Genomic DNA, 22,772 nt, shown 5'->3' with positions numbered 1-22,772 from the left:
TAAGGTCAGTTGGCATGGACCATAGGGTGAGTACATGGATTGAAAACTGGCTACAGGGGCGAGTTCAGAGGGTGGTGATAAATGGGGAGTACTCGGAATGGTCAGGGGTGGGAAGTGGGGTCCTCCAGGGTTCTGTGCTGGGACCAATCCTATTTGATTTATTCATAAATGACCTGGAGGATGGGGTAAACAGCTCAATCTCTGTATTTGCGGACGATACTAAGCTAAGCAGGGCAATAACTTCTCTGCAGGATGAGGAAACCTTGCAAGAAGATCTGTACAAATTGACGGGGTGGCCAACTACATGGCAAATGAGGTTTAATGTGGAAAAATTTAAAATAATGCATTTGGGTGGCAAAAATATGAATGCAATCTACTCACTGGGGGGGAGAACCTCTGGAGGAATCTACGGTAGGATGGCAAAGGACCTGGGGTCCTAGTAGATGACAGGCTAAGCAATAGCATGCAATGCCAAGCTGCTGCAAGCAAAGCTAACAGAATATTGGCATGCATTAAAAAGGGGATTAACTCCAGAGATAAAATGATAATTCTCCCACTCTACAAGACTCTGGTTCGGCTGCACCTGGAGTATGCTGTCCAGTTCTGGGCACCAGTCCTCAGGAAGGATGTACTGGAACCGGAAAGAGTACAGAGAAGGGCAACAAAACAAATAAAGGGACTGGAGGACATTAGATATGAGGAAAGGTTACGAGCACTGAACTTGTTTTCTCTGGAGAAGAGATGATTTTCTCTGGAGAGGGATATGATTTCAATGTACAAATACCGTACTAGTGACCCCACAATAGGAATAAAACTTTTCCGTGTAAGGAAATTTAATAAGACACGTGGTCATTGACGAAAATTAGAAGAAAATCAGTTTAACCTTAAACTGCATAGAGGGTTCTTTACTGTAATGCCCTGTACACACGATCGACATTGATCGGACATTCCTACAACAAAATCCATTTATTTTTTCTGACGGATGTTGGCTAAAACTTGTCTTGCATACACACGATCGCACAAAGTTGTCGGAAAATCCGATCGTTCTGAACACAGTGACGTAAAACACGTACGTCGGGACTATAAACGGGGCAGTAGCCAATAGCTTTCGTCTCTTAATTTATTCTGAGCATGCGTGGCACTTTGTGAGTCGGATTTGTGTACACACGATCGGAATGTAACTGATCGAATTTTGTCGTCGGAAAACTTAATAGCCTGCTCTCAAACTTTGTGTGTCGGAAATTCCGACGGAAAAAGTCCGATGGAGCCCACACACAATCGGAATTTCCGACAACACAATCCGATCGCACTTTTTCCTTCTGAAAATCCGACCGTGTGTACAGGGCATAAGAGCGGTAAGGATGTTGAATTCCCTTCCACAGGCAGTAGTTTCAGCGGGAAGCACCTGAATGACCACAACTTACAGGGATATACAATGTAATACTGACATGAAAATCACACACATAGGTTGGACTTGATGGACTTGTGTTTTTTTTCAACCTCGCCAACTATGTAACTATTAAATAAAGATATGTGGCGCTATTCCATCAATCAGTAACAAATTAAAAATGTGAGATGAAGTAGGCAGAATAAGCTCCACCTCATATAATAAATGCCAGGAAAAAGTAAATAATAGCCTAGGAATAAATGTCACCATACAGGAGTGAATCAAAAAAAGAAAAAAAGGGGAGAATCAGTTCTGCAATATGAAAAAAATTTGAATAAATGAATATCTGCAATTGAATCCAAATTGACTCAGTGAAATAAATACATTGGTCACCCCTCATCAGGTGAAAAAATAGTGAATCAGTGAATTTGATAAGCTGACTTCCCAAATTGAATGCTCACAACCAGAAATCATACACAAGTGATAACCAGTAACTCACAAGTAATCACTGGAGATAGAAGAAATTCTAGTGCTGATAGCGAAATAAGTTAAGTGGCTCTACAACGTGAGCTGAGAATTAAAAATATTAAAGTGACATAAAGTGCAAGAAAATTCCTAAGATCAGCAAAAAATATATTCATATAATGCGCAATATAAAATGAATACCCAAATAAATAGTGCAATCATGCCATAATACACTAGTAAAATAAATAAAGTATTAAATAATAATGTATATTGAATTAATTTAAATGAATAAAAAATCAATTACAATAGGACAGCTACTCCCACCACAGAGATGCTGTCCCAAACGGTGACAATAGTGCAATATAGTCCATACAAAAGGTGCAGTAGTGATGGGTGATTTCCACAAAAAAGTCTTTAAACACAGTGCAAAAATGTGCAGTGACTGCTACTCTTCTTCTATGCACGTTCTAGTGCATCTCCCAGGTGTTTTCCCCAGCCTCTCACCTCCAGCAGCGGCCCCCAATGGGCCAAGTAGAGCGGGTGGATATTTCTAGGAGAGGATGTGTTTCCTGCAGCGTATCTTTAAACATCAAATGGGTCTGTCTCTCTGCAACTTATCCCACAGCTCCCAGCACTCTCAGCGGTCCCAGCGGTTGATTAAGAACAAAGGAGAGGTCTCATGGTGCAGTATTAAAAACACATTTATTGAAAAAACGTAGTAACTTACATTTAAAATGACAGCAATCAGTAGATGTGAACAAAGCTTCCGGGGTTCGGCCGTCCCTGAGAAGCGTCGGCACCTGACTCCTCCTACCCTGACGCGTTGCGTCACAGCACGTGACTTTATCAAAGGGACCCATCCCAGACTTTTTTGTGGAAATCACCCATCACTACTGCACCTTTTGTATGGACTATATTGCACTATTGTCACCGTTTGGGACAGCATCTCTGTGGTGGGAGTAGCTGTCCTATTGTAATTGATTTTTTATTCATTTAAATTAATTCAATATACATTATTATTTAATACTTTATTTATTTTACTAGTGTATTATGGCATGATTGCACTATTTATTTGGGTATTCATTTTATATTGCGCATTATATGAATATATTTTTTGCTGATCTTAGGAATTTTCTTGCACTTTATGTCACTTTAATATTTTTAATTCTCAGCTCACGTTGTAGAGCCACTTAACTTATTTCGCTATCAGCACTAGAATTTCTTCTATCTCCAGTGATTACTTGTGAGTTACTGGTTATCACTTGTGTATGATTTCTGGTTGTGAGCATTCAATTTGGGAAGTCAGCTTATCATATTCACTGATTCACTATTTTTTCACCTGATGAGGGGTGACCAATGTATTTATTTCACTGAGTCAATTTGGATTCAATTGCAGATATTCATTTATTCAAATTTTTTTCATATTGCAGAACTGATTCTCCCATTTTTTTCTTTTTTTGATTCACTCCTGTATGGTGACATTTATTCCTAGGCTATTATTTACTTTTTCCTGGCATTTATTATATGAGGTGGAGCTTATTCTGCCTACTTCATCTCACATTTTTAATTTGTTACTGATTGATGGAATAGCGCCACATATCTTTATTTAATATTCTATTTTGGGGGAACTGAGTGGACCTATCTATGTTGGCGGCTCTCTATCGGGTATTTTACCATCAGTTTCAAAATTCTCTTACTCACATTGTGGTTTTGCGCACTAGTTCTTACACATTCAACTATGTAACTATGTTTTGTTTGGGGATCAAATACTTATTTTACTCACTGAACTGCAACTCAATTTATAACATTTGTGTCGTGATTTTTCTGAGAAAAAGGAGACAAGGAATTGGGATTTTAGATGAAGCACGCAAGATTAGAGATTCAAATTATACTTCATTGTATGTACATCTATTTTATGAATTATATTGGATATTTTATGTTTACTTGTGATTACCATTATGTATTACAAACTGATTTCCAATAAATTTGAATCTCTAATCCTGCGTGCTTCATCTAAAGTCCCAATTCATTCTCCCCTTTTTCTCATCTAGATAGGGATGGAGGCAATTGACCTTACCAGGTCACCACCTCATTTAAAGTCCCAATGTTCTTCTTTTCATTTTTCATGTGTTTTTTCTGGATTTTTGGTTGTTATTATGTCTCTATCATTTAAAATACACCTATGATAAAAATTATAGACTCTTCATTTCTTTGTAAGTGGACAAACTTACAAAATCTGCAGGGGATCAAATAATTATTTTCCCCACTTTATGAACACCAGTACTGTTGTACTTGCTGTTTGGTAGACCAAGGCTCCATAAGGCTGGGTTTGACCGTGTCACTGTACTACCCGCCTGATGTGTATGTTTCCTACTTTTCAATGTAGATCACATCGATCTGCTATATGATACAGTATATTGTGAAAACAATAAACATTTTTTTAACAAAAAAATACCTGTAATAAATACCATTTACTATATGAACTGGGTGGACGTGAGTCCTTTTTTCAACCAGTTTAACTATGTATGCCTCACTGTAAAGCTAGAGAATAATATGCATCTACAGTATATTGATTATAATGGCAATAAAAACTTTACTAGATGTTGCAGCAACAAGTGCTACAAAATGTTTAACAAGAAAACAAGGACAGTTCGTGAAAATTGTACAGAATAAGTTCAGTACACACGTAAAAAAAAAAAAAAATCCATGGTTTTCCAAAGTCTTGATTTTAGCCAATTTTATATTGTGTTTGCAGTGCTTTCCCTAATCCATGTGTTTTACATGCAGGAAAAAAGTTCTGTGCAAAACAAATTGAAAAATACAACTCTTTTCCTTTTGACAGTATTCTTAATCCATCATCTGGCTGCCCTAGTTTTTAAACGGATGGAAAATGTAGAAAATCCATCAAAGTGTTTATGTTGCAAAATCGTTAATTTTGTCCATTAATTATGTTCGGTTTGAATGGCACTACAAAGAGCATGAATTTTTATTAAACAAATCCTGCCACACAATGTAGGGACAGAAGGGAGGTTGGGTCTTGATACACATCTTGTGTAGTTTTTGTTACTGCATCTAATGACAGGCATGTTCGTACTCTAAATTATGACCAAGCTTCACTATTAGGCTTTGTTCACATGTGTGGCTGTTACTGCTGCCCCCCTGATAAGCAAGCAGTGGATCTCTTTTCAGCGGGAATTTGACAGGCAGTGAGGAGGCAATATGCCACCTCCTCACTGTCTATTTTAACCTTGAAAATGCTGACCCACCTTGCTGCAACTATGTGCACTGCACATGGTTCCAGGTTGGTTGCGGCACAGCCCCATTCATTTGAGTGGGTTGCATTTAGCGGCAGTTCTGCCTACTGAATGCAACATGCCATTTAATATTTGTCACAAAGCAAAGCAAAGCATGCGTACAATCTTGAGCAGCTACATTTCTGTGTTTAGGTGGGTGATCAGGGGATGGTAAAACCGTGTCTTTACAACCTGCTTTTACCTCCCCCAGCCACCTGGGTGAATGAGCCTTAAAGAGTAGTTACACCTTTGCAGTCAAATTTGACCCCCTCATTAAATATTTGTTATGAGTTCCTTTTCACACAACATACCAGATTTAAAAAAAAAAAATTCTATTTGTTTTATTGAAGCAGGCTTATACGCCATAGGCAGCTTCCATTCCTTATGCAGCGTACACAGGAGCGGACTTTTCTATCGGACTGGTCCGACGGACGAGTCCAGCGGACAATCCGATCGTGTGTGGGCTTCAGCGGACTTTTCCAGTCGAAAATCTGACAGACTTTAGATTTGAAACATGCTTCAAATCTTTCTGACAGACTTGAGTCCGGTCAAAAAATCTGCTCGTCTGTATGCTAGTCCGACGGACGAAAACCCAAGCTAGGTCAGCTATTGGCTACTGGCTATCAACTTCCTTATTTTACTCCGGTCATACGTCATCACGTACGAATCTGTCGGACTTTGGTGTGATCGTGTGTAGGCAAGTCCGTTCGTTCAAAAGTCCGTCGGAGGTCCGTCAAAAGTCCGTCGAAAGTCTGTCGGAAAGTCCATCGGACCAGCCCAGTCGAAAAGTCCGCCCGTGTGTACGCGGCATTAGAATAGAAGCGGATGTAAAGATGAGGGACAAAGCGAGGGAGTTTCCCTTTATAGAGTGTCAGGAACGCACACACAAACGGCACGTGTTTTCACATGCACAAAACTGCATGGTGCCGCAGCACCATGCAGTTCCACGCGAAGCATTTTTTAAAAAATTGTCTGGGACATTTTTCTCCACATTTCTGCTGGCAGAGCAGCCCATCGAAATGAATAGACTGCCCTACCCAGGTTGAACAGATCTGAACTGAGCCTAACATGGAATGTACCACCAAAGCCTTGAAGCGTTTGATACCCCAACACTTCATATTCCTGATATGTGTCTGCTGCACCATGTACTTGAATGAGGCAGTATCCTGTTTTCTTTGTATTGCTTCCTTTGTGTGAAATCCCTGGTGTTCCTGCCAGTCCCTCTGCTTTCCTATTCATAACTGACCACACTAAGCAGGAGAGCACACTGCGGTCAGTTCTCTAGCTGTGCTGGGAACTCAGTGTACTCTCCTCCAATGATCCATGGAATGCAGGCTAGCTACTGGTGCCTGGAGCAGCGGCAGCAAGTATCTCTTCGTGTGCACTGAACATACTGGAGCCGGGGCAGGCACTCTCACATGTGAAAATAGATAGAGTCTTGCTTAAAAACAGAAAACCATTAATGATGAATAATATCCAAAATGCACATCAGCATGCAATAGGATAATGTATCAAGGCTTTATAGGTGAGTCCACGTAATTAGTAAATAAGAATTATATATAGAACGGCAGCTTACTGCATTTTTAATGCCACATCCAGTATTCAAGCTAAGAAAAAAGATGGAAAAAAGACAATCCCCTGATGGTGGACTTTTAAGGCACATGAAAAGTAAAATAGTGTTTTAGTACAAAAATAATTTATTGAGTGTATATTATAAAATCATGTCAATCATGTAACATATAATATCCGGAATGCATATTTAACAACAGTGTACATACAGTAGTATAAAATACTCTTGCACCGACGCGTTTCGGAGTGCGCGTATCTCCTTCTTCAGCGGTGGGTATAAGCAAGAGAAGTTTCTATTATATTTGTAATGAATTGTTGAATTAGCATTCCATATAATCCCAATTAAAAACAATAGAAAGGTCGGTCTGCCAGAAAGGTTCTCGACTCCAAAACAAGAAGGCTCTTAATGTGCGTGTTTTAAGGACTTTTAAAAAAAAATCCATACCCGATCTAAAAACAGAAGTATTCGACCCCCCCCCCACCACCACACAAGGATGGAGAGAGGGCACAACAACAGGGTGTGTTCTGGGGTTACACTGGGGCCAAATGGCAAGTCCTGAAAGTAGCCGTTGAAGAACCAACAAATGATAGTTGTAGTGTATAGGAAGCTTATCGTGGCTTCACACTCGAGAGTTGCTTTAGTTCTGACAGCTCAGACCGGCATCCAGTAGCATAATGCAGTGGATGACAGCTCAGACCGGCATCCAATAGCATAATGAAGGAGCCTGTCTGAGCTCGTTAGTCAGGTCTGGCTGTCACCCCCGCCCCCTCGACCGATGGAGCATCAGCCGTCACTGGTAGGTTGTACAGCATATGGTCCATGGTAAATTTGTTTGGTAAATTTTAATAAACATTTTGCGCAATGAGAATGTTCTCTGTATTATCTTTTATGATCTTAACATGCTGATTGGAGCCAGTGGTGGACAAGACAGGGGTGAAAGGAAGAGAATAGCCTGTATAATGTATTATAAAAGCACCCCCAGCACTGAATGTATGTAATAAGGGGTGCTTGGGTGTGCTGGAGGGTCTATTGATGCTGACTGCTGTGGGATCCTTTGTTGCTGGAGGGGTAGGGAGGTCCATTGTTGCTGGTAGGGGATCTATTGTTGCATGGACATTCACTTTAAATATGGGCTTCTACAGTCAAAATGTTATTGAAACCCATGAGTTTTAGGTTTCCCAGCCAAAGGTCTTATGTTGCTGGGGGTCAATTGTTGCTGGGGGATCTACTGTTGAGAGAGTGGTCAGTTGCTTGCTGCTGGAGCTTCTATTCATGCTGGCTGCTGGGAGAACTATTGTTGCTGGTGGGGGGTCTGTTATTGCGGGGGTCTATTGTTTCTGGTGGGGGGTCTATTGTTGCTATGGTGGATCTATTGTTGCTGGGAGGGGATCTATTTTTGCTAGGGGATCTATTTTGGCTGGGGGGTCTATTTCTTCTGGCTGCAGGGGATCTATTTTACTGCTTTTCTTGTTAAGTAATTTGTGTGAAATGTGTTAACACCACAAAATGATACTTGGTTCTGTTTTCTCTAAAAGGAGATGGGTAGAGGGTGGAACCAAGGGATGGTGCTCAGCAGTATATAGAGGGCAGAGACAAGGGGGGGACTTGGAAGGGGGGGAGTACCTGCACCCATTCTCTGAGAAAAAAAACCCTGGTACTAACAACCCTAACAGCAGAGGAGTGCTCCATAGCTACAACAGAAAATAAATGGAAATTCATCCAAAGTTAGACAATGTGAGGGAACTCCCTCACCCTCACCCAAGAACTAGTGTCCTGACTGGAAGATCTGCCTTCTATTTCTGTTCAGATGACCACTCAAAATTTGGGGTCTTTTTTCGCTTTCACTCTTTGTTATAGTGGACATGACGGCAAACAGAGAGGGTGAATCCCCCCATCAGGGACACAGACAGCAATAAAAACCTCTCCACCCCATCCAAGAAAAAAAAAGTTTTGTCTGTAGCTCTACTTTAACCACGTCACCCCCCTAGGACATACAGGTACATCCTTAGGTTGAAGTATTTGTACTGGGATCATGCAGCTGCAGCCATGATCCAGGTACCAAATTTTTAGCTGGCAATGGGCTTTACTGTAGAAAGGATCTGAGCATCTCTACAGCTGACTGATTACTTCTATGGAGCATGGAAAGGGGCCCCTCTCCCACCACCAATACTGGGCTCTTCAGTATAATGGAGGAGCCAGGGAGCACTGCAACTCTTCAATTCAACTGCTCAAAGAGGAAAGGCAGGTATATCTGTACCAGCCCCTCCTCTCTGATATCAGAAATCGCAAGTGACATTGATTCTGGTTTCGGTTTGTTTGTTGGTAACCAGCTTGTAAATCATCTGATCCAACCGAACAGGTTAGCATCCATCATTGCTTCCCAGGAGGACATCGTAGGGTGAGTTGAAGAGTCCCACTTAAGGAGGATTTCTTTTTTGGCATAGTATAAGAGATAAGTGATTAGCAATTTGGCATGATGAGAACGCTGCTCATCCTCATGAATCCCCAGAAGGACCTACTCCGGGTAAGCTGGAAGTGACAACTGCAACCTAAGATTACTTAATTCAAAAACTTGAGCAGTCCCAAAACAACTGCAGGTAGGACACTAGGTGAAGGTGACACCGAGGAAACTTTAGATCACATGTCGAGTACATCCTATGGAGCCTCACACGTGTGTAGTACACCCTATGCAGAAACTTGACTTGGATCAATTTGTCCCTGGAAAAGATTACCAATTTAGGACCATAAATTTATGGACGGTTGGCAACTCTGCTAGCCTGACTATACTGTAAGTGTCAGTCTTGCACGTAGTGTTATCTGATTTTTTTTTTTACTCAAGGAGCACAATAAAAAAATCTGTGGCAATTTAAAAAAGACCTTTATATCTATATAAAATTTGTCAGTATATTTTTTGTTGTTTTTTTTTTAGTGTAAAGGTGTGATTTTACCAGGACCCATTTAATGTTGATTATGGAAAGTATTTTTGGAGATGAAAGATACACACAGATGCCTAGAAATTCTGGTGTTTACTTATATTATTATTTCTTTTTCAGGTTTAGGAGGCCCAAGCTTTACAGTGGGCAAATCCTTGTGGCTCCTCTGGGCACTGGTGTTTAATAACTCCGTTCCCATACAGAATCCTCGTGGTACTACAAGCAAGATTATGGTGCTAGTCTGGGCCTTCTTCGCTGTCATCTTCTTGGCTAGTTACACAGCCAACCTTGCTGCATTCATGATTCAAGAGCAATACATAGACACAGTGTCTGGCCTAAGTGACCGAAAGGTAAGAGCATTCCCTAGCTAAATTGGTAAACAGTTAACTGTATTGAGAGAAACATAGGGGTTTCTTTTCTAAAGCGGGAGAATGCAAAATCAGGCTCACTTCTACATGGAAACCAATCAGCTTCCAACCTCAGCTTGTTCAATTAATCTTTGGCAATAAAACCTGGAAGCTGAATGGTTTCTCTGCAGAAGTGTGCCTGATTTTGTACTGTCCAGTTTTAGTAAATAAACCCCATTGCTGAAAGTTCTATCTGCAGTTTCGAGTTCCCTGCATAACATACTGGCACGGTTCTGTTAAATATAATGCTAGTTGTGGACCAGTGCTTTGGGAGGACAACACTAGCTTTCAAATTGACAAACCATGCTAGCAGTTTGTTTCCCTCTTGTGAACACCGTTGAAAATTTGTGTTGACATTTACCAAGAATGCTGTAGAAAGATGAAGATGCAGGAGATGGCAAGAGGAGTGAGGAATTTTCACAGTTTAACCAATGCCATACATAAACATAAAGGTAAAATAAGTATTGAAGACATCACCAATTTTCTAGGAAAATATATTTCTTTTTTTTTTGTTTGTTTACAGGAAAAATTGGTGGTACAAGAGTATATTACATATAAAAAAGAATTGTCCAGATAAACTATTATATACATGTAATAACATAATTTTATAATAATTATTCTTTTAGCCTGAATACATAAATATTGGCTGTAAAAAAGAAGGGGACACTGATAAAATAAAGATAAATTAAATTAAATACATTTGAATACATTTTTAACATATTGTCATTAAGATGAATGAGTATTTAAATTCCACCATAGATATTACCAAAATGTAAGTTCAGTTATTTAGGGGTTGAAAGAGAATTTCAGCGTGTTTGAACCATGGATCCCATTTTTTGTTGTAGAGATGTGTAGTGTTATATAACATATGAAAAACTCTTTCCATGAGACAGATTGAATTCAATCTTGCTTTCAATTGATTGATAGGGAATAAAGATGACTTCCAATGAAAAGCAATTAACTAGTGAATTGCTACGCTTATCGTATGGATAAGTCTCATGTGTGGTATGGAAATGCCAGGAATAGCTGTAAATAATAAGCAGTTAGATAGGGAAAGATTAATACGTGTGTCAGAAATACCTGAAGCAAAGTTTTCTAGTTGGTGCCAGATATGTGAAGTTTTATCGCAATCCCAGAAAATGTGGGAAAAAGAGCCTGAGGATGAACATCCTCTAAAACAAGTTGATGGAGTTGATAGGAAAATGACATGCAATTTATTAGGGGTACAGGGGTATAGTACCATCTTGTAAATAGTTCAATGGTCGTTTCTCTTACTGTGAGTGATCTCGTGCATTTGTGGAGATTTATAATGCTATCACTCCATTCCTCAGTAGAGAAAAATATGTTGCATTTCAGTTCCTATTTTTGCATGTTATGCTGCGTACACATGGCTGGACTTCCCGACAGGAAAAGTCTGATGGGAGCTTTCGGTTGGACATTCCGACCATGTGTATGCCCAATCGGATTTTTTCTGTTGGCATTTCCGACGGACTCAGATATAGAACATGTTCTAAATCTCTCCGTCGGAAATGGCAACGGAGTTTAGACCGTTCACAAGTCCGGCCATGTGTACGCGGCATAAGAGTTTCTCTTGTGAGTCAAAATTCAAGAGATTTTGCTATATTTCTGAAATTAGGCTTCTTGCTCTTGGGCTTTTTAGGCATAGCTTTTCATAAAATGTGGAGGGGTCTGTGTCTGTCGTATTATAGTAAGTATTATAAAATTGTCTAATTTGTAGATACCTATGATGTTCATTATTTGGTATATGATATATGTCTTTAGGGACTGAAATGAGGTGAAATTGGAGTTTTCAATGAATTGATGTAAGGATGTAAGGATGTTAAATTTCCGTATAGACCTGGAGGGTATTTTGGACCTCCTAAAAACATAGAGGAGGGGATTTTGAGGTCAGATTGTATTTTTTTTATATAGTCTCCATAGCTGTAAAGAATGAAGAACTAATTGGTTTAAATCTACAAACCTTTTTTGTGGGATATTTGTAGACCATAGTATACCCAATAGAGAGTAAGGCTCGGTTCACACCTACGCGAATTGGATGCGGATTACACTGCATCCAATTCGCAGAACATTTTAAAATCTATTAGTTTGAATGATTCTGGTTCGCATATGTGCGTTGCATTCGCACTCCGCATTGTCCAATAAACGTGTGCGTTTTCTAGGCATTGAGGTGCGAATTGCAGGCACATAATTCTCTATGGGAACGCATTTGATTCGCAGATGTGTTCTGTTCTGAACACAAATTCTCTCCCCCTCCTCACTACACCTCCCCCCTCTCCCAGGTCAGCTGATCAGCGGTTACTCTCCATTGTAGCTGCAGAACAGCTGCTTTTTTTCTTCGCAGAGAAACCGGAGCTGGAATTCGCACCAGAATAGTGTGAACCCAGCCTAAGGATATATAGATTTATTTTGAAATTGGACCCAGGGGATCTTTGAATTAGCAACATGCCCTTTGGCTATTTGGGACAGATGTGCTGCTAAATAGTATAAACCAAAGAAAAGCACACACAAATCTTCAGGTGCAGATGGATGACAGGTGCAGACCCCGGCTCACCACCATCCAATGGACAATTTTTCTTTATTTTATTTGCTAAATAGTATAGCCAGAGGTAAATATACTTCTAAAAGTGCTGTTGATGTGAAATTTTCACCACATGTCGGTGAGAACCCATGCAATCAATACATACAAAGATACCAAACCAAATAAGTTCAGAAATGAACAAATATTGTGCGACATAAAAAATGTTGCAGCAAAAAAATTGGGCCAGATGGCAACTGATTAAGAAGTTCTCTTTTTGGGGGTCCATATCTAAAAAATCTAAATCTAACATTTAAAAAAGACACAGCATGCTTCCTTTTACAGAACATTCTAGCAGTAGCCTTTAATAAAATAATGATATGAAACATGGGGTTGAGTTTGTATTAAAGAAGATCATCATTTAGATGTGTCAACTGATGTTTTTGAATATAGTCCTAGATATTGACCCAATACTGTGAGTCAGTAAACAGACATATGAAGACTTCTGACATGTCCAACTTCCAGATTTTGGGCCGGTTCACACCACAAAAACAGTCTGGAAGTGTTTCTGCATGCTTTTTTACATGTGTTGTTGACATGTTTTTATTGTGTTCCGGTGCATATTCCCCCCCATTTTTGGCTCAATTCACCCATGTGATTACGGGACTTTGATCTAATTTTACACCAGCATTAGATAAGAAGGAATTCTTATGAGGCTTTGATAAGCTTAGTGTTTTTTCTTTTTACCTTCACCTCTCCTCCAAGGTCATCCTTGCGACCTAAAAACTTTCCTCCCAAGCACATTCTATTGCATTTTTATTGTGCACTTTTTACTCGTAAACGCGTGAAGTGCATAGGGCAGCCTAAGAACTTGAATAGACTGCCCTATGTGCTACAAACGCCCTAAAGTAGCTCAAGAACCTTTTTTGGCCATGGATCTTTGTGTGTTTTTTCAGTGCATGTTTTGGTGCGCTTATAGCGCACGGCAAAAAATGCGGCCAGGGGCGTTGCTAGGTCTACAAAAGATCTGGGGCTAGAGCCCACAGCAGCGAAATAAAGAAAGTCATACGCTTGGGCGGGCATACACGTATATAATATACGTGTGTGTGTGTGTGTGTGTGTATGTGTATATATATATATATATATATATATATATATATATGTTAGAAGGCCAGTGTGCTGGCCTGAATTTATGGGAGGAGCCCGGAGGGTATTTAAGCTGACCACTTCCCCTTCCTCTTTGTCAGTTTCAGTGAACGATACTACATGTCACTGTGCTGACTCTTCCCAGCTTACTTTGTGTTCATAAGTCTGTGCGTTCGATTACAAGTGGGTTGCGGCGTCTTCGTCGGCGGTTCTCGCTTGCTGTTGCAGGTAGGGTTCAAACCTTTTTTTTCATATGCAATGTTACCATTGGATATGTTTCCTATACCTGCAAACTTAGATTTGCAGGCTTGCTCTGCCTTGCTTGTCATCCTATCCACAAACATACGATTTGTTCGTAGATCCAAGCCTCTGAGCCATTGTTGGTTGTTCTCTGATATCACTCGATACAGGCTTCATTTTCTCATAGGATTCACTGTCTATGGGGTTGCCGTCTCATCCATTTGGAGATCAGCATGTATTATTTGCATGGGTTCTGTGTCTGATTGAGGTGGTAATTAGACCCACATGGGGCCTTGTCTGCACTTTGATTAGCCTGGGGGGCTGGGCGGTTGGAATGTGTTCGGTTTTAGAAGTAAGGTGTGGTATACATGCTGCAACCGATTTGTATTGGATTCACTTCATACATCTTACAACCGATTTGTATCAGTGCCATCTCTTTACAGCCGATTCATATTGCATACCTGCTACAATCCGATTCCAACCTAGTCGCATCGGCAGCACAACGGTTCGCATCAGATGCATCCCGCTCACTGATTCTTATTAGTCCCTGTTGTACCCCACAAATGGTTCGTTGTTTATGTAATTTTCTACTGACTGTTTCGTATTGCTTTCATGTCATACGAATCACAGTCGGATTCAAGCCTAGTCGCCTCGGCGGCACAATGGTTTGCATCGGTCTTATCCTGCACACCAATTTGTAGTGGTTCTTACCATACCCTACGATTCATTATTTATTTTTTGTCCGATTCACATCACCTCAGCAGCTACATGCATCACAGTCCACTCTGAACCTAGTCGCACAAGCGGCACAACGGTTCGCGTCACGAGTATCCCACACACCAATACGTAACAGTCCCTATAACAAATCGACGATTCGTTACGTATGCCACTTCGCAGTTCCTTCCTACATATACAATTTCTGCTATCCTTTTCTTTTTCGCCTATCAGTAGGTGACCTTTCTTGCAATCGCTGCAAGCTACGCATCTCATCATAACTCCTTGCAATCGCTGCAAGAACACGCATCTCAACAGTTACCCATTTGCAATCGCTGCAACATGCATCTCAGTATAAACTCCTTGCAATCGCTGCAAGAACACGCATCTCAACATTTACCCATTTGCAATCGCTGCAACATGCATCTCAGTATAAACTCCTTGCAATCGCTGCAAGAACACGCATCTCAACATTTACCCATTTGCAATCGCTGCAACATGCATCTCAGTATAAACTCCTTGCAATCGCTGCAAGAACACGCATCTCGACATTTACCCATTTGCAATCACTGCAACATGCGTCTCAGTATAAACTCCTTGCAATCGCTGCAAGAACACGCATCTCAACATTTACCCATTTGCTATCGCTGCAAAAACATGCATCTCAGTATAATCTCCTTGCAATCATTGCAAGATCACGCATCTCAACATTTACCCATGTTTGCAATTGCTGCAACATGCATCTCAGTATAAACTCCTTGCAATCGCTGCAAGACACGCATCTCATCATAACTCCTTGCAATCGCTGCAAAAAACACGCATCTCGGCATATACCCATTTTGCAATCTCTGTAAAATTATGCATCTCAGCACAAACTCCTTGCAATTGCTACAAATACACGCATCTTACCATTTACCCGTATACAATCACTGCAAAACATGCATCTCAGTATAAACTCGTTGCAAATACACGCATCTTAGTGTTTACCCACTTGCAATCGCTGCAAAACATGCATCTCAGCATTTACCCATTTTTGCAATCACTGCAAAACACGCATCTAAGTATAAACTCCTTGCAATCGCTGCAAAAACACGCATCTCAGCATTTACCCATTTTTGTAATCACTGCAAAACACGCATCTCAGTATATACTCCTTGCAATCGCTGCAAAAACACGCATCTCAGCATATACCCATTTGCAATCGCTGCAAACATGCATCTCAACATATACTCCTTGCAATCCCTGCAAGCACACTCAGTGGTGCTCATGCAGCCCACTTAATTTTTTAGTGGCACTTAATCGGTCACTCGTCTCCAGTGGCATTCATACGAGCCACTCATTGTTTTCGTCTATCTTTTCTCCCTCAGGTCAGTCGAGTTCAGGTTCCATCCTGTACCAGGTTGGACGTTATTTCCCAGGTAAAAAAAAAAAAAAAAAAAAAAACGCTATGTTTGCATCTTCACCAGGGCCAGTCGCATACAAGGGGGACACATAAAAAAAGAAAAAAAAGAAAAAGTAAAGAAATCTTGTTGCACTCATGTCACCCCTACTGCAGGTGTTCCCGGTCGACCGAGTTTCGATCATAACCAGGACCTCGCTACTAGAGCGTCAGTCAGGGCCTAGTTCATGGGCTTTTCTATCGCATCATTCTGCAGCACCCTTTCACTATACCGTTACTTCACATACATCATTGGACGTGATTTCCAGGCGTTAGTTCTGTCACATATGTCTATACATGACACTCTGTTTTCGAAGGGCGACCCTTCACCTCGCAGACAAGGTCGCTTAACAGTAGACTTGCTGGCAGTGCAAGTGTTAGCTGGCCGAGCACACGTCACCCCCTACAGACCGCAACATTCCTACGTAGGCCATACCAGACTTCTACTTCTCGCCCCAGTACGCCCTGGGGTTCTGGTCTTCAGGTTTGTGCTTGCCACAGACAGGCACCCGAGCTATCGGTTATCTGGCCAGTCACCTCCTGGCCCACCTCGGTCGCCACGCACTCTTCTGAGTTTTCCAAATTTCCACTCAACATAAGTTCTGCACAACAGAACTCTGTCAGCTCCTGTCTATGCCTATCATTCCTTTTTCTGTACTTCTTCCTTTTTCCTCCTCTCTGAGTTTTCTCTTTACCACTCCGCTCTCTATCCTATGGCTATGACTCCTCTTAAATATGAGCACCCAGCCCCCTTTTTGTCTTCTGGCAGCGAGGACTTCACACCCGCCCCTCTGTTACCCCCCCCCCAAACGGCTCAGAGCGCGGCTGCCTGCAGTCCCTCAGGGGACGGAACATCCCCAAACTCATAGCTGAGTCGCAGGGATATTCCCTTTCCTGCTAACGGCCAGGAAGGCAAAGCTTTTCAGGCTCCTCTTCCCGCCTCCAGCTGCAGCTGGGCCCAACAGGCATCCCTACAATCCATGCACTCTTTGGTCTCCCCCTTAGCCGCAACAGTTCGGACGTCCAGACCAGAGTCACACCTTTGAAAGTTCGCCCATCCATGGCCCTCCCGGACCTGGTCATGGTCCCGATGACAGCTTCTCCTTCTGCAGGTACACCAGGCTCTGCACCTATCGTCCTCCCCATTCATCTTGTCCCGACCAGCATCAGGGAGGATATATTGGAGGGCAAAGATGTCAATTGGCATCCCTGCTCATCTCAGTCCATGACTTGGCTGACAACAAATCATACGCCTGGGGGGGATGTCTCAGTGGTTGTCAAGTCGGGAGACCCCAGCCTCAGTCGTAAGCTGTCAGCCACTGAGTTCACCCTGGCCTTCGGGATGTTCAGAGATGTACTTTGTTCAGCCACCCTCAGCAGTAGGGAGGAGTGGGACTTATACCTTCATGCAATGACAGATCTTGCTTACAAATATGGAGGTTTTGCCGTCTACAACCATCGGTCGTTTTTCAGCCAAAGCAGCAGCGAGACTTGCCCAGTTCCAGATAAGCTCTGACTGGAGCCTCACAGACACGGAACTCTTTTGTCGCCACTTCGCCCACAAAGCTGATGGTTTTGCCCAATCCCTCACTTAAACCTGTCACACCAGGCCCAATGTCACAGGGTTATCCATTATCCGGACGATTTTCTGCTTATCGAACACCTAGACATACCCCCCCCCTCCCCGGTAGATCTAGACAAGCTAAGAGAGGTCTTCAACAATCTCAATGAACACATAGTAGAAGGCCCAACACATTTCATAAGTTTCTCAGGCATCGTCCTGGATACGCACGCCATGCAGCCTAGCCTGCCTTCTGACAAATTAGCTTGTGTTAGGTTGGTCATTCAGGAGTTTACCCAGTCACAGGAATGTACTAAAAGACACCTGCAGTCCTTGATAGGGATGCTCAATTTCGCTATGAGAACAATTCCTCAGGGGCGGTCGTTCATCTCAAGGCTCTTAGTCTTTCTTGCCCGAGTGCAGGACCCGACCAAGTCCTCAGACTAGACCCAGCAGCAATAGCAGACTTGGCTATGTGGGACGAGTTCCTCTTCAACTTCAACGACATATCAATGTTTTTCCCTCAGTATCAGCTCAGTCGCGCCAGGTAGTCACAGATGCTGCAGCCTCCATTGGCTTTGCTGCAATTTTTGGCCATCACTGGTTTGCCAGACCTTGGCCCCTGGAAATCTGCCTGATTCCTGGCTTCCCTCGATCTTCGTCATTGTTCGAGCTGTACCCCATCGTGGCAGCAGCCCAAGTCTGGGGCCACACGTGGACAGATCAGACAGAGCTCTTCACCACAGACAACCAGGTTACAGCTGACATCATTAATAAGGGTAGATCCAAGTCGCTCCCCGTCGTGTCCTTCCTGCGCAGTCTGCTGCAATTGTCACTACATCACCAAATTTAACAGTTACTGTAAGCATATCCCTGGCAAGTGCAATACCGCAGCCGATGCACTGTCCCGCTCCAATTTTGTCTTTCTTCCAGGAGGAACCCGGAGCCGACCCATCATCCACTCCTATCCCACCTTGATCTCAACTAACAATGGATTGATGCCACACATTGCCAATGCAACCCGGCTCATCTACCACTCACTGTCTAGCAACACACTAAAGGCTTATCCTACGGCCTGGAACACCTACCGTAGGTTCCTTGCCACTTGTCCCGGAACCACAGTAGATGACGTCACTCATGTCCTAGCCTTTATATCTTATTGCCACACACAGCTGGCTCTCCCTCATACCCCTATCAGGCTGTACCTGGCCGGTATCCAAGCCACTATGTCCTTTTATCTTTCGGAAAACGCAACAAACCGGACCCGGAGTGGATATAAACTTCTTTCGAACCAGCAACGCCTGGTGCCCAACAACGATCTTTTGACCGTCTGCTCTTTCACCCAGCCAGCCAGTCTCCAGCCCGTTACTGTCTTTTCAGGTCAACCCCCTGAGTGAAAATCAGTTTATTAAACATGTTTGGGTCCTACTGGTCTACTTAGGCCTAGACCCTGGGCGGTATTCTGGATATTCCTTTGGATCGGCGCAGCCTCAGCCACATCTCAGCATGGAGTACCAGACCATGTGACCAAGAAGCTAGGCAGGTGAAAGTCTGCCTGCTTTACCAGGTATATATATGTTCCCTCAAGATGGCCCTTTCTCCAAGCTCACTCAATGAGGTTAGAGGCAATAAAGATACTTCCCTATCTGGTTATTTTTGGCCCCTTTTCTTGCCATACCTACCAGACGACCAAAAGCCACACCTCAGGTCTATTTATGTTGTGAGTCTTGTCGCGTGTTTATGTGATCCACATTTGTCTCGGTCTTAGGGCCACGACCATAAGTTAGAAGGCCAGTGTGCTGGCCTGAATTTATGGGAGGAGCCCGGAGGGTATTTAAGCTGACCACTTACCCTTCCTCTTTGTCAGTTTCAGTGAACGATACCCTCCCTCCCATTCCCCTTTTTACAGCACTTCTCAGCAAATTCTCCTCCACAATCATCCATTACTTATCTTGGGTATGGCCCCTTTTCTTGCCATACCTACCAGACGACCAAAAGCCACACCTCAGGTCTATTTATGTTGTGAGTCTTGTCGCGTGTTTATGTGATCCACATTTGTCTTGGTCTTAGGGCCACGACCATAAATATATATATGTATATGTGTGTGTGTGTGTGTGTGTGTGTATGTATGTGTGTATATATATATATATATATATATATATATATATATATATATATATATATATATATATATATATATACCATTACATATCTGAGTGCAGATCCCCCTCCCTACTTACATCAGGGTCCCCAGAGCCCCCCTCATTACATCAGCGTTCCCAGAGAGCCCCCCTTACATCAGGGTCCCCAGATCCCCCATAATTACATCAGGGTCCCCAGAGAGCCCCCCTTACATCAGGGTCCCCAGAGAGCCCCCCTTACATCAGGGTCCCCAGAGAGCCCCTCCTTACATCAGGGTCCCCAGAGAGCCCCTCCTTACATCAGGTTCCCCAGAGCTGCTCCTCTTTTAGCAATAAACATAAGCCTCTTAAAGTTTCCTACCTTCTTTAAATTCACAATGTGTGAAGGGGGAGGTGGGGCACTGGCAGCAGCCGGGTTTAAATGAGAAGGTTCCACACTGGGAGGGAGCGGAGTTAGACAAACTGGTTGGTTAATAGCAACCAACCACAGAGGAGACCGTGAGCCTGGAAGTGTGGCAGAAGCCAGCCCAGGACATGACTGCAAGCACGGAAAGTTCAGCTCTCCGTTGAATGCTGGGGGCGGAGTCACATGGTTGGTTGCTAGACACTTAGTGGTCCTAGCAACCAACCACCGCAGGAAGGGCGACAGGGCCGGTGCAAGGATTTTTGACTACACAGGCAAAGGTGCATTTTGGTGCCCCCCCTCCCCTCCCATTCTTCCTCCTGCTCCACCCCCCACCCCCATATGGCTTACACTTTATTTGTTCTCCATTAAGCTATAGTGGTTCTAGTGCTTAGAGTGTGTGTTTAACTTACAGAAAGAAAAACCCCACCAAAACGGTCAGTTATTGCATACATTGCACAAGACTTTGTCAGAGACTGCAGACACGGCACACAGGACGGTCAGAGATTGCATACATGGCACACGGGACAGTCAGAGATTGCATACATGGCACATGGGATGGTCAGAGATTGCATACATAGCACACGGGATGGTCAGAGATTGTATACATGGCACACAAGATGGTCAGAGATTGCATACATGGCACAAGAGATTGTCAGAGACTGCATACATGGCACAAGGGATGGTCAGAGAGTGCATACATGGCACACGAGATGGTCAGAGTTTGCATAAATGGCACATGGGCTGGTCAGAGATTGCATACATGGCGCAAGGGCAGGACTGGTAGAATAATGTACACAGCTTGCTTGCCTCACCACACCTCCCAGAGAAATCTTCACCTGTGACTGTGCTTTACCACCACTGCCAATCGTGCTATCCTAGACCTTCTGCTGGCCTTGGCCCCTCCCCCTGGTCTCACTCAGCTGTAGGCTCCTCCCCAGGCTCCCTCTCTTCTCACACGCTCTGTGTGCTGCTCAAAATGAAGGCGTTTGTGACCCTCTCAACTACCGCCCAGGTGGGAGGGATTTTTTTTTCATGATCCAGGCAGCGATCCTCACTGAAGGGAGGGGGTGGTCTTTGACTGTGTTACAGTCTTGCTCTGCACTGCAGCTAGCAGAGGAGGAGTGCAGTAAGCAGGGCTGGGACTGTAGTAAGGGGATGCGAGCAGGTGTAGTAAACAGGGCCTGGCCATGGTTGTGCTGCTCCGCCTCCTGTCAGTGTATTGAGCTGGGCTGGGTACAGGTGCCATGCTAACAGGGCCAGCCACCAGCGCCAGTATAAGCAAATCTTTGGGAACCCCTGGCTTTGACACCCCCCCCCTCTCCTGGTGCCCTCAGGCGGCCACCTTATGCTGGCGCCAGCCCCGAGTGGCGAGCAGGAACCGGGACTGCTGCGGCGGGAGTAGGGCACCACTGCACCCAGTAAGAGACTTGGGGCTATGTGCCCCAGATTCGGGGCTATAGTCCTAGAAGCCATCCCCTAGCGATGCCACTGCATGCGGCTGCTAATGGCGATTGGGGTGTCATCAACAATTATTCTGCGTTTACATCTGGGTATTTCCGAACACGCAGCAACCCACACAAAAAAGGCACACTTTGCCTTGCGTTTTGGAAATGCGCTGCAAACGTGCATCACCCTTGCATTGCCATAATGGCATGCTAACCATTGTTATGAAAATGTTCAGGGTTGTGGGACATTCGTCTGCGAACCTCTGACCTCGGAGGACCTTTAGAGGGTATGCCCACCAAGAGGGTGCAGAGCTGGAAGAGACATGTCCCCATTATCCATCAGCTGCTGGGGCCGCTAAATGCCATAGTAAGTCAGGGCAGTGGCCTTATCTGGGAGCCCGTTAAAGAAATCTGTGAGCCCAGGATGCTGTCTGGCAGCCCAGGATGCTGCTGCCCCAGTTCCTTGGTGCATAACTATGGCATGGCGGAGTGTGCCTTTTACAGCCCCAGCACTAGACGGAAGTTACAGATACTGATTAAATTCAAATTTGGTAAGGGCTTTGCCCTTCTCAGCCGTAGCCTAGGGTGGGAGTTGCAGGAGTTGCAGCCACTTCTCAAATTCAAGTCTGCCACCTTTTCCTGTTGGTATCCCACACTCCTGTGCAGAACAAGGGCTTTTTCTGCTCAGAGGCTGCTCAGCCTCAATCTTGCAGGGGCTTACTGTACAGGTGTTTGCTATTTTATTCACATGCTGTTGGCTGGCCATTTCTCTCCCTGCTTCCTCCTGGTTACGTTCCTTGGATGTTCTGGGCTCCCACTGCCAACAGAGATTGGTCACGGAAGGCATACCCCCTTTCTGCCCTGCAGCACAGTTCTTAAGTACGCCTGTGGGGTTTTTCTCTTCCTACACATGGCAGATCATAGGCACAAAAGGAATGGGTCATTGGGCCTTTCCAGTTCACACTCAGATAATGGCTCAGGAAGTTCTACAGCATCTTCCCTAATGGCCCTGATTTTGATAGTGTGGACCTCCTGCCCTCAGCTTGAGTCACTATCCTCATCATAAGTCTTCCTAGCCCCTTTTGGCGCA

The 22,772-nt window shown here is 43.5% G+C and overlaps 1 protein-coding gene across 1 annotated transcript in view; it reads left to right on the top strand.

Annotated features, from left to right (window-relative positions):
• Positions 1–22,772, top strand: part of GRIN2C (glutamate ionotropic receptor NMDA type subunit 2C) — a 247,775-nt gene that overhangs the window by 128,213 nt on the left and 96,790 nt on the right. The window contains exon 8 of the mRNA XM_073608159.1: positions 9,769–9,998. Coding sequence (XP_073464260.1) covers positions 9,769–9,998 — 230 coding nt within the window. The remainder of the gene's footprint in view (positions 1–9,768; positions 9,999–22,772) is intronic.

Source organism: Aquarana catesbeiana, linkage group LG12 (assembly GCF_042186555.1).
Source record: "Aquarana catesbeiana isolate 2022-GZ linkage group LG12, ASM4218655v1, whole genome shotgun sequence".
NCBI classification, from domain to species: Eukaryota; Metazoa; Chordata; class Amphibia; order Anura; family Ranidae; genus Aquarana; species Aquarana catesbeiana.
Note: the sequence above shows the minus strand (reverse complement) of the source record. Positions and strands in the feature narration are given on the sequence as shown.